General features: G+C 39.4%; 1 protein-coding gene across 5 annotated transcripts in view; it reads right to left on the bottom strand.

The window, feature by feature from the left end:
• Positions 1-3,076: 3,076 nt before the first annotated feature.
• Positions 3,077-15,139, bottom strand: part of LOC131980781 (5'-AMP-activated protein kinase subunit gamma-2-like) — a 28,709-nt gene continuing 16,646 nt past the window's right edge. For 3 of the 5 annotated variants that reach the window (XM_059345079.1, XM_059345080.1, XM_059345081.1), the window contains 12 exons: positions 13,482-13,533; positions 11,875-11,981; positions 10,617-10,698; positions 9,639-9,697; positions 9,193-9,238; positions 9,052-9,106; positions 8,810-8,936; positions 8,405-8,570; positions 8,278-8,315; positions 8,043-8,189; positions 7,229-7,322; positions 3,077-4,575 (listed from right to left, as the gene is read on the bottom strand). In XM_059345079.1, coding sequence (XP_059201062.1) covers positions 4,544-4,575; positions 7,229-7,322; positions 8,043-8,189; positions 8,278-8,315; positions 8,405-8,570; positions 8,810-8,936; positions 9,052-9,106; positions 9,193-9,238; positions 9,639-9,697; positions 10,617-10,698; positions 11,875-11,981; positions 13,482-13,533 — 1,005 coding nt within the window. In that variant the 3' untranslated portion in view covers positions 3,077-4,543. The other 2 variants (XM_059345083.1, XM_059345082.1) reach the window with 2 other exon arrangements.

Genomic DNA, 15,139 nt, shown 5'->3' with positions numbered 1-15,139 from the left:
GCATGTCAGCACGGCAGAAAGAGAATAAGAGATGTTTAAGGTGAAGGGCGGCGTATCAACAGTGCTCTTTTGATTATCCGTTATCAATCCGCAGCTGTGAACTGTATTTGTAAGCCTGGCTGTGTCAACGTGACAGTCTCCTTGTGAAGGACTGTGCAGGCGCAGAAGCAGCCGCACCCCATCAGACATCAAAGCTGTCCCCAAACACTGCACTTGTCAGCCTCCCTCTTCTGCTCCATGCGCTGCTAAACACGAGTGCAAAAACCCAAAATGCCCCGCGGCCAGGTTTTTTTTTTTTTTTACACCCCCTGCTTCTGTTCTGATCACACTTGTCTTCAAAGGCTACGGCACTCTTGCTGCTCGGTGGAATTTGTGAAAAGCATGATGCAGTAAAACTAATGTTGAAAGAGTTGAGTGGGTGCGAGAAAATGAGGAGAGGGGTGAAAGAAAGTGGTGGTGGTGGTGTGTATGTGTGTGGATATATCCCTGAGGAGACCAACAGCGTAGGGAAGTTCATTTGGGCTGGAGCCCCACGCAATCCCTCCTCTCTCCCCACTCGCCATGCATATAAAATGCATGACACGCTCTGAAGAGGAATTTTAAATCAAGCCCTAGACTTTCAAAAGAGAGTCCAGTGTGGGTGTGGATGGTGAATGTGTGTGTGTAAAGAAAGAGATGGGCAGTAAGAAGAGGAGGGGGGAGATGGTGAAGCCCTCCTGCCTCTTCTGCTTTAGGGCTACAAGGTGTAGAGGAGGCTTCCTCAGCACTGGATATCACAGGGGAGATTGGGAGATCAAAGCAGATTGTCTGGAGTAAGTCTGGTCCAGTTTTATCCCTCATTTGGAAGTCCATCAGATCCACTCATGGTACCTTTGCCTCATTTAGAAGCAACCTTTACAGCATTAAAAACTTCCTGCTGAAATCTAGCAATTTCCTTAAAAATAGATTAAAAAAACACGCCCCATTCATCTCTTATTGGAATGTAAATATTCAATGAGAGAGAGTTAGTTATTACAAGGTGGAAGCTGATTTTAAAGCCTCAACCGTGTACTGCAGTGTCACCTTGTGGCAGCTCCACAAACACTCCAGCAGCATTTAAAGCAAAGAGTCTGCAAATTTCTACCTCATCTACAGGAAGTGACAGCCTATTTCACCGAGCAGATCATCGTCAAATATAGACAATAAACCATCAGCTGCTTCGGCTGAAATAAAAACCAGCCTTTTCTCGGCACTCTCTGGCACATGGTTGCCTATCCCTGCTCTAAAATATCCTCAGGGCAGCATGCCACGAAGAGAAAAGGCTCCGGGCTGCAGGCTCAACTGCTTACAGCTTCGGTAATGACTGTTGAGCTGTCTGTGGTTAATGATAGTCTTCTTAGAAATCTTAAATGGAAAAAAAAGTGTAAGACCAGCATCTGAATCTCACAGAGTATGGTAATCAGCAGCAGAAAGACGTTGAAAGCATATGGTGTAACCACCAACTACAAATAGTGCCTGTGATAGGCAGAAAACCCACCCAGACCATTTGTTCAAAGCTCTAAAAAAGTAAATTCAAACTCTTTAATGTTTAAATAAAAGGTGATAAAATGAAAGACTGCTTTTCAAAATTTGTTTTGTGGAGTTACTTTTTCAGGGTTCTGGCTGGTATGAAAAAAAAAGCAAAATTAGGAAACTATTGCAACACTGTTACTACATCATGAATATAGCTGCATGAATAGCTGCATGTGTTGAAGAGGCAGAGGCAACAGGGAGCCAAAGACAGTATTATTTTAAGTTAAGTAAAAACACACATAAGCTAGGTTATAATACTGTGCAAGTATGGGGATCGAGAACTTGTTGCGGTCTACTTGACCTATATAAACAAACAAAAGCATCGACAAGAAGCTTGGCTATTTCTGCATGGTTATCCTAAATGCATGTAACCAGGTGTGATTCAAAAATTGATGTTATAATTTGTGGTTCTGGCTGTTACTGGGGCAGAATCAGCAAAGAGAAAGAGAAAAAAGAGAAGAACAGAGAGAGAATTGCAGGATTTGGACTCAAAACTGATCCTGAATTGGCCCTTTTCCTCCCAGACAGGTATGTAACATGTCTATTTTATTTATGAAGCCCTCAGTGACGTCTCTAAATATCTTGTTTTTTTCCTAATCGGCAGTCTCTCAGTTGCTCTTTATAAAAGCAAGTTAACAAGGAAGCAGAAAAGTCAAATAGACATCTATAAGTAATTACATTTAGTCATTTTGCAGATGCTTTTATCCAAAGCGACTTACAGGAAAATGGGGAACAATCGAGGTATAGTGCAATATTGCAATAGTGGTTGGGCAATATGTCGATATAAAAGATATATCCATATATTTTTAAATGTGATATGGAATTAGACCATATCGCATTAATCAATATAGTTAAAATTTGTACTGTGATCTTTGCTCCAGGCAAGCTGCAGCTTTTAATTAAGATATTTTTTTATTTGAATGTGCACTTTATGGAGCTTTGATTTTGTTTTATCTCCTGATGTTATACAGTATCTATTATCACTTAAATAAACGGATTCAATAAAATTGTGACATGTCATATTTGGCTTTGACATTGACTGAACATTTGCTCTCACTTTGCGATAAAAATATCAGGATATATATCGTATATCGATATACAGCCTAAATATATCGGGGTATGACTTTTGGTCCATATCGCCCGGCCCTAGGTTGATGTTGTGTATGAATTCACATACCATGGATCCAGCACAGCCAATGTATTTCCTCTGCAGAAATATTATCAAGTACAGTAGTGTTCAAAATAATAGCAGTCCAATGTGACTAACCAGATTAATCCAGATTTTAATATTTTTTATTGCTACATGGCTAACAAGGTACCAGTAGGTCCCATAGATTCTCAGAAAACCAACAAGAGCCAGCATTCGTGATATGCACGCTCTTAAGCCTGTGCAACTGGACAATTAGTTGTCCGATGTATGATGAAGGGGGATATGAGACCACCTGACTGGGCTTTAGGAGGCATGTCAGAAAAAGGTTGGGAAACATCAAATCAAATCAGTTAAATGAAAACTTACCAATGCAGCTTTAAAGTACATTCAGTGTCCATTTATTTTTGTGCAGCCAGAAAAATAGAAAAAGTAAAACAAGGACATTCATACTGCTGAAGTGTATTTTCTCATGCTTGCACATTTACAGTACATGTTGATCAGATACAAAGTCTCTTTGAACCGGACATATTGCCACAATATATTTACAAAAATAACATTAAAACCGCAGTCTCTTTAAACATGTTGACACATTCATAAAAATAAAGCTTTATGTGACACGTTTCCCGAAAACGATACTATTTACAGTCAAAGATGGAGATGAGTCCTGTTGAGCTACAGCTGAGATAACCGAGTTGTTTCGTTGTTAGATTATCTGAAGCGTCAAAACAACTGAAAGTAAATGTAAAAATAAAATAAAAAGACATCGAAAATGACATTTTCCGGTCTTGTGATACGGTTACAAAAATGCATGTGATGTTGAATGACTACTGATGTAAAACAAGTGAGAAGTCCACGGCTGATTGAATCCTTACTGACGTACAGTTGTATCTGCCTCTGACCACAACGTGTTTTTGCGCCATGATGATTTTATTTTGGATTTTCTCTGAGGAGAAATGTCTATTTCACAGAAATGCTTTTCTGATAAATGCTTTAAAGTCACAGAAAATGCAACCAAATTAAGGGAAATCGTTTCTTTTACTTACAAGTAGAAAACTGAATTAGCCAACTACTTTAATATTACACATTAATATCTTTACTGTTTAAAAATAATCCCAATAATTGCACTCATTTAACAATAAAAAGTCAAAGGACACAAATACTGTGAGGTGTGGGCAGGGCAACAAAGGCACAAATAAAGATTGGGCATCAATCCCTCCATATTGGCACTGGCAAATCAGTTTTTTTAACAACAGTCATAAAATGGCCACATCGTAGGTGATGTGTAGTTTTCTACCAAATAGTAAGTTGCATCTGTGAGTGTTCACCTCAATAAGCCAAATACTGAAAAGTTTTCCAGGTGATGACATTCAGTATCGACTACAAAATGTGACTAAAAATCAACTGATGACAGCAGCATGATTGTGACTACACAACCCAAAACACTGAAGCCCTAAATCATCAGAACCAGTTCGACTTTACCACCTTTCCCTGGCAGGTGACCACAATGCATCTCTGTATGCATCGGTGTGTATAAATACAGTATACTGTGTGTGTGTGTGTGTGTGTGTGTTTGTGTGTGCACATCTGATCAGTGTTCAAACAAAAAAGGAAAAAAAACAAAGAAGAAGAAACACTCGGAAAATCAATCCTCAGTGCAGGAACTCCACTTCATTCAGCTGTCTAGCTCTTTGGTTTGCAAACCTCTATATAGTGCATCAGTTGCAGGCGTCTCTGGGACCTTCGGACTGGCTCCACTTAGCCTCGCACTCCCTCATCACAACATTGAAACTTTTTCTCTTATTCTCCCACCACGTCTCGACTCCAGCTGATGCTTCCTCCCTCTCACTCGGTCAGGTTTTCCTCCTTACAGGCATCTGCGGTAAAAAGAAGGAGTTAGGACTAAAAAGGGGCATTATGCATGAATAAGCATACGGTGGAATAGACACAATTACTGTGTTATGTTTTATCTTTAATACCTGTGCATAACACAACCTTGCCAGGAACTCGGTTTTTGGAAAACAAGCCACCCTTCTCCAGAATGTCTCACGAGAAAAGAACAACATTTAAGCTTTGTTTTCCACCAATTTATGTCCCGGAATTACTTTTCTGGGAACTCTAATGTTCTGTCAGCCCTTTGTTGTCTGTGTTTCTGTTGCGGCCTAAAAAGCCATGAAGGTTAGGAAAATTAGTCGGGCGATGTATTAAATGCAACTCGACATGGGATGAGGGGTGTTTGTGGTTGCAGGGATAACAACACTCTGCAGCTCAGCTCTAAAAAACATGTTTGAAAAAAATAAACCTGAGGTTTTGTCTCACTTTGACAACATTTACTGCTGTATAATAGCCTATTTACTGATGCAAATGGATTTAATGAACGAAAAACAGAGGAGGGAAATGAAAGTAAGAGTGTTTGATGATTTCATTTGTGCTTCAGAACGCAACAGTCATGAAACAATCAGAAAATATTGTGGCTCTCTCTCTCTGTGCTCTCTGCTCGACACACTAGTCCCTGGTGCCTGCAGTTCAGTGTGCCCTGGTTTCATCTTAAAATGCATGGGAAAAAAAATGCACCTTAGGTATTTCTCACTGCAGTGACATTCACTGCTGAACTAGGTAATGAATGGAAAGGAGCAGTCTCTCCCTCGCTCTCTTTTTCACTCTGTATTTTTTTAAATGAGTCGAGAAGCCGATGGCTGAGCCAAACTTTACTTTTGATGTTATCACACAAAGTGAAATGTTCTTCCCTCTTTGGAGGTTAAAATAGTCCCTTGAACTTAATTAAGACCCAAGTCTTTGTGACACAATGAGTTCCTCAAAATGTTCCCAGTTTCTGCAGCTGAAAAGGACCTTCACATCTTCAAAACCAAGATAATTTCTAGTAAGACATACTTTGACATGTTCTACCAAAACATTTTCACAAATCAATATATCAAGTAAATTTAAATTACTTTGTTTTGCACAACTCCCCACTTCTACAACCTTCTGGTTGTGAGGATACAACCAGCAGCAATTAAGTATATTCAAGGAGAAGTGGGTATAATTCTGCCCACTAATCTGTGCAACATGTAGTCGTGGCTGTCCGAACTGAGCTTCCTGTTTTCAAAAACAAGATTTATCATTCTTTTTGAAGCCCTGAACGGCTGCCCCATTGGACTTTGTTTAGACCCTGTGAGAAATTACAGCGCGCTGGTTAGTTTCACCAAACTGAGGTTGTGTTATGTACAAATATAAGTGATTTAAACATATAAACTGGGTTGAAAAATAGCGAACATATTCTTCAAAGAGGAGACTGAACGCTTGTGTCATGTTTTCTCCAATACACTCCACTGATCTGACGGCGATACAGCCTAAACACACGGCAACCTCCAACACTCAAATCACTAAAATTATGCAGGCATCTGTTATTGCTTTTAAGTACATCAATACAAAACATGTTCACACCAAAGTAGCGCTTGTTATGGGCAAAATGCAATTGCACCTAATGAAGGCCAAACATAAATGTGCAGAATATGTAAATTATCTGCATTACTGGAAAACTTTACTTTGTTGCAGCTTTGTATTTTGTTTATCTTTTGTTTCACAAAGCTCAATTTTAACTGTGAACCACAGGTTTTAAATATCTTTTTTTATGAACATATCTTCCCTCCAGACTAACAGCTTTAGGGGAGAAAGTGGCAAAAACCGCATTCTAGCAAATGTTACTGAAACCGGGCCTGGTGAGAGCATTCATGTTGTGCTCTTTGCTGTAGTTTATAGACAGTATTTTTTAATGTAAGGAACACATAAAGACAATAATTTGATATGAGAATTGGCATAGACCTGCTGCTGGTCAATGCTTTGACCTTGTTTTGACACCAAGTTTGGTCCCCAATGCATGTTATTGAGCTTTCATCTTCACATCCATAAAACATTAAAGTTTTTGATGTTTTTAATTTAATTTTAATCTCCAACAAATCACACCACATTTATTTTCTTATTTCTCTCATTTAGGGCCTTTTTTTGCAAACTTCAATAGTTCGAAATGGGCCATATTTTCAAATGACACACTCAAAACAAGCTTGGTGTAAACATGCTCTTAACTGACTTGGTGGTTGGTAAAATGTCTTTGCTCTTCATGTGAAAGCACCAGCGGTGAGGCCAAACTAATTTTCCTTTATCAGTCCATCTATTCACACTTTGAAGCTGCTGTATTATGCAAACAACCGACAGGAAGAATTTCAACACATGTCAGAACACCTCAAAGTGCAGACATGGGGTTTCAGTGTTAAGTTTTTTGTCCTGACAGGATTCCAGCCTCTTCATCCTCCTCCCAAAATTTACACAGCATTGCTGCACATTGCAGCATCCAGCAGGACAACCAAGATGTTAGACACCATGCCTCCTTACAGCCAGAAACAATCAACGACCAGCCAGGAGTCAAACAGGCGTGTGTCCTACCTGGGATAGGGTTCTAGGGCGGGGTGGGGAAGAGAGGTCAGGGTCCGGGACAGAGGGGGAGGTAGGGTTAACAATGCTGAGCATCTATACCTGCAGGGCTGAGCACCAGGGCCTGGAGGATGTCTGACAGGGAGACGATACCCTCGATACTGGAGCGCTCGTCCACCACCACCAACCGATGAACCTGATGAGAAATAGATAAAAAATACAATTATACCGTTTGCTATTAAAATAAGCACATATATGAAGGATTTTAAATGTTGGAAAACCCACTAGAAATATGCAATTCACTTTTTTCTGGTGTCACATTCGCTGGCAAGCATGGACCTGCCCTGTCTTTCTACTTCCCATTAACATTTTGCTCAATTTAACAGATCTGGGTTCCCCATTATACAGATGATAGTGCAGGACTTTGTATGACTTTTCATTTTGGCTGATGTTTAACTTCACAGCTCTAATGTGATGATCTTATATGATTACTTATAAATCATAACAGACACCAACATTCAACATAATTAGGTATTCATTTTAGCCCCATGTTAAGCTTGTCTGCCTTAACAATGCAGTGTTCACATTCTTATAATAGCCAAGATAAACACAATGCTGACTTTAGCAAAAAAAAATAATGGATAAATCATGTTGAAAAATGAGGGGAATTATGCACATCCATCAGGGTGTCATTTTGTCCATCACTGCAGACTGAAGCTGGAGCCGATAAATACCCATAACTACTGCAGAGTCATTTATGCAGATTTGAATCTTTTCTACCAAAGATAAAAGTCCCATGTTGTAAGTCTTTGTTTTTCTGTACGGTGGGAAAAGAGCTGAATTCGAGATCAGTTCAAAGGTAGGTGGAACTAAATGTTTGTATAGGTCTTTGTGCTGTTGTTTTTTTAAATCTCACTTCAGCTTTGACTATTCTGTCCACAATGGTCTCCATTGTTTCCATTTTATGGCACTTCATGACTCCTTCGAAGTACTGGGAGCGATGTTTCAGAGCCTGCGTCACTGTAATGTCCAAGTTGTTGTACGTCTTCTCAGCAGCCAAGTTCTGCACACAAACATTGAAACGCAGTGAGACATTTTAGCCTTTAAAAAATTAGTATTTTGAAAAACTCAAGTGTAGAAATGTCACTTACAATCACATCAAACTTGGAGTAAATATCCACAACTTTGCCTGTAGGAGAACATAAAGAACTACAGTGAGTAAATTGAGTTAGTATTATTATTATAATACTCTGACAAGATTGGAGTTTGTGATCTTACCCGACTCGTCAACCACAGGCAGGGCCGACACTCGTCTTTCCACAAAAATGTTGAGTGCTTTGATGATGGGCGTGTTTGGGTGGATGAAAGCGATGTCATGGTACGTACCAATGCCCAGCTCCCCGAGAGTCTGCTTCATAAAAGCTGGCTTTGGCATTTCACACATCTGGAGAACACAGAAACACACACAATGAGACAGGGACATGTCGAGTGAGATCACTCTCCACCCACTTCATTTATTAAGTGATGGCATTCTGTATTTTATTAGTGTCCACATTGACCACTAGAGGGCAGCCAACAAATGAAAGTGGGGATGAGATGACAAAGTTCCCAGTACAAGCAATGATTTAATTCATTATGTAGATTAAAATGTAGACTGAAGACAAGATAGTGTGTTGGACTCACAAAAAGCTGGAGGAACTTGAGGATCCTCTTGTGTGTGAGAATATAAAGTGCATTCCCCGTGATGGGGTCGATGACAGGCAGGCGGTGAATTTTGTTTTTGATGAGGGTGTACACTGCATCAAACAGGCTGCAACACAACAAACACAATGACCGGTTACAAGTAACACAACAAATCTGCCCACACACATACACAAACATACGAAAAAACAGGATTATTCATTCTTCATAGTCTGACAACGAACCTTGCATCAGGTGATATGTTGACCAGAGGTTTGAATGTTGCTTGAAGATAAACCTCTGCAGAAATAAATAAAATATTCATGAATTTCATATTTCCAAATCTTACATTACGCATGCTAAAAAAAACATGACATGATGCCAACCTCTCCACGTCTCAAGCTTATGTTCCTCTAATTCATATATTTGCACCTGAAATACAAGAAACATACATTGACTTATTAATAATAATAAAATAAATCCTCAAGGAAGAAAATCTCATGCAAACATTATCCAAAGTTCATTTTTCAGAAGTCAAATTTAAGCACTTTCAAGCATTTTCAAGGTGATTATTTCACTTTATCACATTAAATTAAATGCTATTGTGATATAAACAACCAAAATTAAGTTTTGTGACAACATTCTACAGAAAAGTGGCAAATAAAACAACACAATTTAATGTAAAGAAATATGCCGTGTTTGTAAGTAGACTTGTCATGCTATATGATCTAAATTCCAAGCACTTTTCAGACCTTGAAAACACCAGATTTAAAGTGTTTTTATAGATTTTAAGCACCCACAGGAAGCCTGATTATCTGTCAAGGGGACCTACCATTGGTGACTTATAGTATCTGTGTAGTATGATGATGAAATCTGTGATTGTCAGCATCCCTGCAAAAAAAAAAAAAAACAGCATGAAAAAGGCATTTAAACACACTGAACCTATGAACAGCATGCAGCAGTGTGCCTGCAGGCTTTGTGTGATTGGGTAAAAGAGACAGCGCTTATGAGGGTGTGGTCCCCCGCCCGCGCCTCCCCAGCTTTATCCTCACGCTGACATGGCATTCATTATTCATCACAGGCTGACTTGCAATAAACTCCACACAGGAAAAAAAACAGCACAACAAAGCTGATTCACTGCTGGTTTGGCTTTGAACACTTACAGAGGCTTTATTTTTTTCGAGTCAGCTTTGATTTTTTTTGTTAACTATTATTCCAGGAGTTATTGCTGTGTTTAATGGTTTATGACAGCTCTAATGACTTCTGCTCAATGTAGCATCACACTCCACCAGACATTAGCAGCAGCATTCATACACAGCCTGCATCTGTGTTCGTTTTGCAATGGTGCAGCAGCACAACAAGAGAAATTACAATATAAAAATGAGCAATAAATACTTTCTAAAACTTAACTGTGGTCTAAAAATGTGTAGACCGCACAATAAAGTGTCATTAAGGTGCTTAAGGAGCAAGTAAGAAGAATAAAGACATCTATACATGTGTCTTTTCTTTTGAGATGGTATTTGACAGAAATCTTAACAATTCAATCTGCAATGTGCAAAGTTTGCAGAAGCCTTTTCCCCCCCTCTTATTTGGTCCAAATACTTTCAAGTATGATTTCACAACTTTTTAAATCTTCAAACGCATCAGTAATGATCATGCCTAACTTAGTCCTCAACAGCAACAAATATTAGAACTGATGTCTGATGGTGTTTGTACTGGCTGTATTGCATCTTTTGTTGCGAGAAAAAAAAATGGAACAGTGTTTGAAAGGCCATCAAGTGAATTTTGTGACCTGTTTCGAGATGCTTACCCACAAAGCTTTGCTTCTCCGTGTCCCATAGTGGAGCGGCTCGCACGCCATTGGCTACCAAGGCAAAGAATGCTTTCTTAACCTGTGAAGCAACAGATGAAATGAAAAACTCAATCAGATTATACACCATACTTCACAACCATGTGTGATTATGTTTTCTGGAGCTGAAACTATTCATGTGTTAGTTGATCTAAGGGGACAATTCTGGTTATCGATCAATAAATCCAGTTGTTAAATCGAGCAAAAATATAAAATAAATGCTTCTTAAACATGAAGATTTTCTTCTTTTAATAAAAAATTCTATATTTCTTAGGTTGAGGGAAACATGACATTTCAAGACGCCAAATTGGACTCTCTAAACTTGTTCGGGGTTCGTACAGCTTTTTAGGAGGAAAATTCAAGCACTTGTCAAGCATTTTCAAGGTACTTAAACCAAAAGTGTCCAGATCCTCAAACCCGCTATCATCACGTCTAAATTGTTACTTTAAATACAATTGTGATAAATTGAAAAATAAAATCAAAAGCAGATGGTTGCCCTCATGATGGCATGGAACAGAAAAACATTCTCCTCATTTTGGTGCCCATGTGAGTCAGTCTTACTCCTGTCCTGTCTGTCTGGTATGAGATGCCTGGAGACAACAAACAGCTATGACGTCAGGATTGTTTCACTTCAAATTTTAAAAGATTATTGGTTAACAGAGATGAAACACAAGATCATTTTGAAAATCAAGCATTTTTTAAGCAGTTTATTCAAATTCAAAAAGTGAATTTCTAACCTTGGACACATAATGGTTAAAATTAAGCATTTTCCAAACTTTCAAATCTTTGTGGTTGAAGACAAAATGAATCAAGCAGCACTTTGTTTGCAGCCTTCATCATCTGATAACAAGTGTTTTCGTCACATTATCTTGAGCAGTTTGATGCATTTTGTGAAGTCTGTTCTAAACTTTTGAAGGCTTTGTGTTGGTTTTAGTATTTCCGTTCTTTAAAGATAAGGACTCAACTCTGAGTTTCTGTGGATTTAGTGGTTGAAAATCTACACATCAAAGAGGGCGAGCTCTCAAGGATTACTGTTTAACCTCTTTACGACAATTTCATCAACCATCTCTCAGAAACTGCTCTGAGGCAAATACGCCTCCCTTATTTTACCCAACATTAAGTTTGCTCAAAGCCTCTTTCAGTTCTCAACACCATTAACCTGGATATCATAAAAACGACTAATTTGGCAACATTAACTTGATTTTGTCACAGTGCTTACTTGGAGCGCCGTGTCGAACACAACCAGCTTGGAGCTTGTGGGGACGATGTCGTAGCACTTGTGTGATTTCATGAAGCGCATGTAAATATCACTCTCCGGTTCAGCAGCTGGAAGAACAAAAAAGCAGGAAAATACTTTTAGAGGAAGAAGAAATCTCACAGGGAATATATAATGAGAGCCTGGAAACAAAACACACTCTGAGAGCCTAAACAACCATTATGGGCCTGGACCACTTACAGCCACTTTACTGCTCCATCTTACTGATAATTAAGATCTGCTTTAAGCACAGAAACAGTGGAAAAACACAGACAGAAAAAGTACTGCAGGAACTCATTTACTGATGATGCAGTTTGAAGATTACAGTCTTGTTTTCACCACATGTGGTCGGGAAACAGAGTGTCTATTAGTTTATGGACAAATTAGATGAATATTAATTATTTATTAAAAAAAATAAAACATGTGCTTGTTCCAGCTCCTGGGTACTTGGATGGCCAGAACTTTTCTTGGAGGTTTTAAAAAATGTACAAACAGTGGTGAAATATAACTAAGTACATTTCCTCAGCTACTGTACTTAAGTAACATTTTTTGGGGAAATGTACCTTATGTGAGTATTTCCATTTTCTGCTACTTGCTACCTCTACTCCTCAATTATACATTTTAGTGTTGAGCCGATAACATTTTAGATTTTTATGAAAAGATAAATATAACAAAGCTACAACATGACAACGACGACTTCTATACTTGGCTAGTAGCAAAAAACAGCAGAATTACATAACATAAACAATAATTTTAACTTTTTCGATAAATTAGTCTGTTGGAGAAAAGAGAGAGCTGAACGCAGATATATAAGTATTGATGCTGCAGAAAACAATTATTGAAACTGTTTTAAATAGGTAAGACATGTTGACACTGCTACATTTGACAATTTTAAGTTACTAGTTACTTGGAGATTTATATTATTGCAGAATCCATATCAAACAATATTACAGGTTTATCAGTATATGAGATAATTATAATTAGCTCCACCTTTAGTAGCTGCAACATTAAAGTGAAGACCATGTGGAAGCATCAACAACTATAATCCAGTTTAACCTTTTTAACTTTTACATAAGTACATTTTGAATGCAGGACTTTTGCTATTAATAGAGCATTATTTCACTGTGGTGTTGCTACAACTACAAGATCTGAATACCAGTTGCATCACAATCAAATATTCAAAAATAACTATATTAATCGTTAGTTTCAGCCTCACATGATGCAAGAAAATAACTTTCACCGGGATTTCACAGGTATTACATGTCTTCATTTATCAAGACCGCTGAGTAGAACTCTCATTAAAACATTGTGGTCTATATAAACGGGTCAGTTATGATATCAAACGGGTAGTCAGCAGCCTGTAGATGAAATCCCTCCAATTACTGTGACATCAGCGGATGAATCGCTGGATTTCTTGTGAGCAGACGCTGCTCTAACATCTGCCGCACTTTGGACAGAAACATCTGGAATACCTCCCGTATCCTGATGTGACGGATACCCCTTTACATGCCACCACTAAACGCGTTAAAAAGAGAGCACTGTGTCAACAGATATCGCAGTGGGACACTTACCATCATCATCTAGTTCAAGTTTCTCCAGCATGCCTTCGAATAAACCGTAGACCTGTGAGAGGGGGGGAAAGGCAGAAGTGTGCAGTGAAGCTCGCAGCAAATCCTCAACAACAACACACGGCAGCGCACGACAAAACTTTGCTGTAAATTGTGAGTGAGCAGCAGGGTGAAGCGACTTTTCCGCCGCGGACACAGCAGACTATGATCGCAGCGAGTGCTGTGCGCAAAACACCAAAACAACCACACAGGAGAGGAAAAAAAACGTCGTGCGCCACCGGTGTTTCACCTATTATATAAAGCTCCTACAGGTCTGCTAAATATATACACAGGTGACGTGACATACAGCTAGTACAGTGGGGCTACAACTTTAGTGTCACATTATTATTAGACAACACACACCCCTTAAAACTCAGAGTGGAACAGTCCTGATCCATTTGCTGCAGTAGGGGGAACCGATAATGTCCACACGTCGCTCAAACAGCCTCTACACCGGCGTGAGAATTAATCCCACGGCAATAAATCAAGTGATTCCTTTGTTACAGTTATAATCCAGCAAACAACACTCACCGCAGGAAAAATCTTTCACATACAGCGTGGAGGATAAAGCAGGAAGCTCCGGCGCTGGGTGGACACACCCCTCCATGCAGAGCAACCTGGGTGCTTCACCATATTAGGAAATCCCTTCCGTTGCTTAGCAGCAAGAAGCTGGGGATGCCTTGTCACATCCTCAGAGTTAATTTCTTCTGACAAAAAGAGCAACATGGCTGAGCTCCATAAAAACAACTCTTTGATGCCTCAGCAGCGAGGAAAACATGACATTTGTGGCATTTACATTTTGCTTTTTGTGCACAAAACACAGGCAAGCTTCTGGCATTTAAATTCTGCTGTGTCATGCTGAGAGATTTGCATATTCAAAAGTGTGCTTGTTGATACATGTTTTCCCTTAATCTCTAATTTGCAAGTACAACAAGCCACTGCAGCAGTGTGAGGAAGCAGCCTGTCTGAGTGTACCTGCTCTGGGATGCAAGACGGTCCCCAGTGTCGCCCTGCAATGGTGACACAGCGCTTCTCTCGCCAGGAACCTACTCCTGCCTGCACTTCCATAAATCTTACTGCTGCATCGCAACGAGCACGTAGCCTGCTTTGGTGCTACAGCAAACTCCAGGGAGGCGGACACATTCAACTCCATTAAATTAATTGCTTTTAAAATTGGATTGGGCTAAAGTAAACTACAGTATCAGAAGATTGTTTTGTCTTTTCCCTTATTAATGACGGAGAGGGAGAAGGGGACACACAGAGAGACTGATAAGCACCGGCTTATCGCTCTTCAACCACAATCATGAGTCCTTGGGTGTTAATATCAACAGTATTCAGTGTTTGTGATGAAATATTGATTTACTCTCTCTAGCTAGAATCCACAATCACTCACAGCAGACAGGTCGAGGCAGACCTTCAGATAATTATTCATTAAATTGACACGATCTGGCCGAGGGAAATCTGGTATCACATCCTGACTCAGACTGTGGTGAATCCTCAATAAAACCCACAATGAAAACCCTTGTGACAATACCCTGACTAATTCTGAGCTGTTTTTTGCAGCAACAGTTGACTGTTCGCCCTGCTCAGTCTTAGGTCTGCTGTCGGAGATATTGCTTCAA

The sequence above is a fragment of the Centropristis striata genome, chromosome 11 (genome assembly GCF_030273125.1).
Source record: "Centropristis striata isolate RG_2023a ecotype Rhode Island chromosome 11, C.striata_1.0, whole genome shotgun sequence".
In the NCBI taxonomy this organism is placed as follows: Eukaryota; Metazoa; Chordata; class Actinopteri; order Perciformes; family Serranidae; genus Centropristis; species Centropristis striata.
The sequence above is the reverse complement of the archived record's forward strand: the minus strand, read 5'-3'. Positions and strand labels throughout refer to the sequence as shown.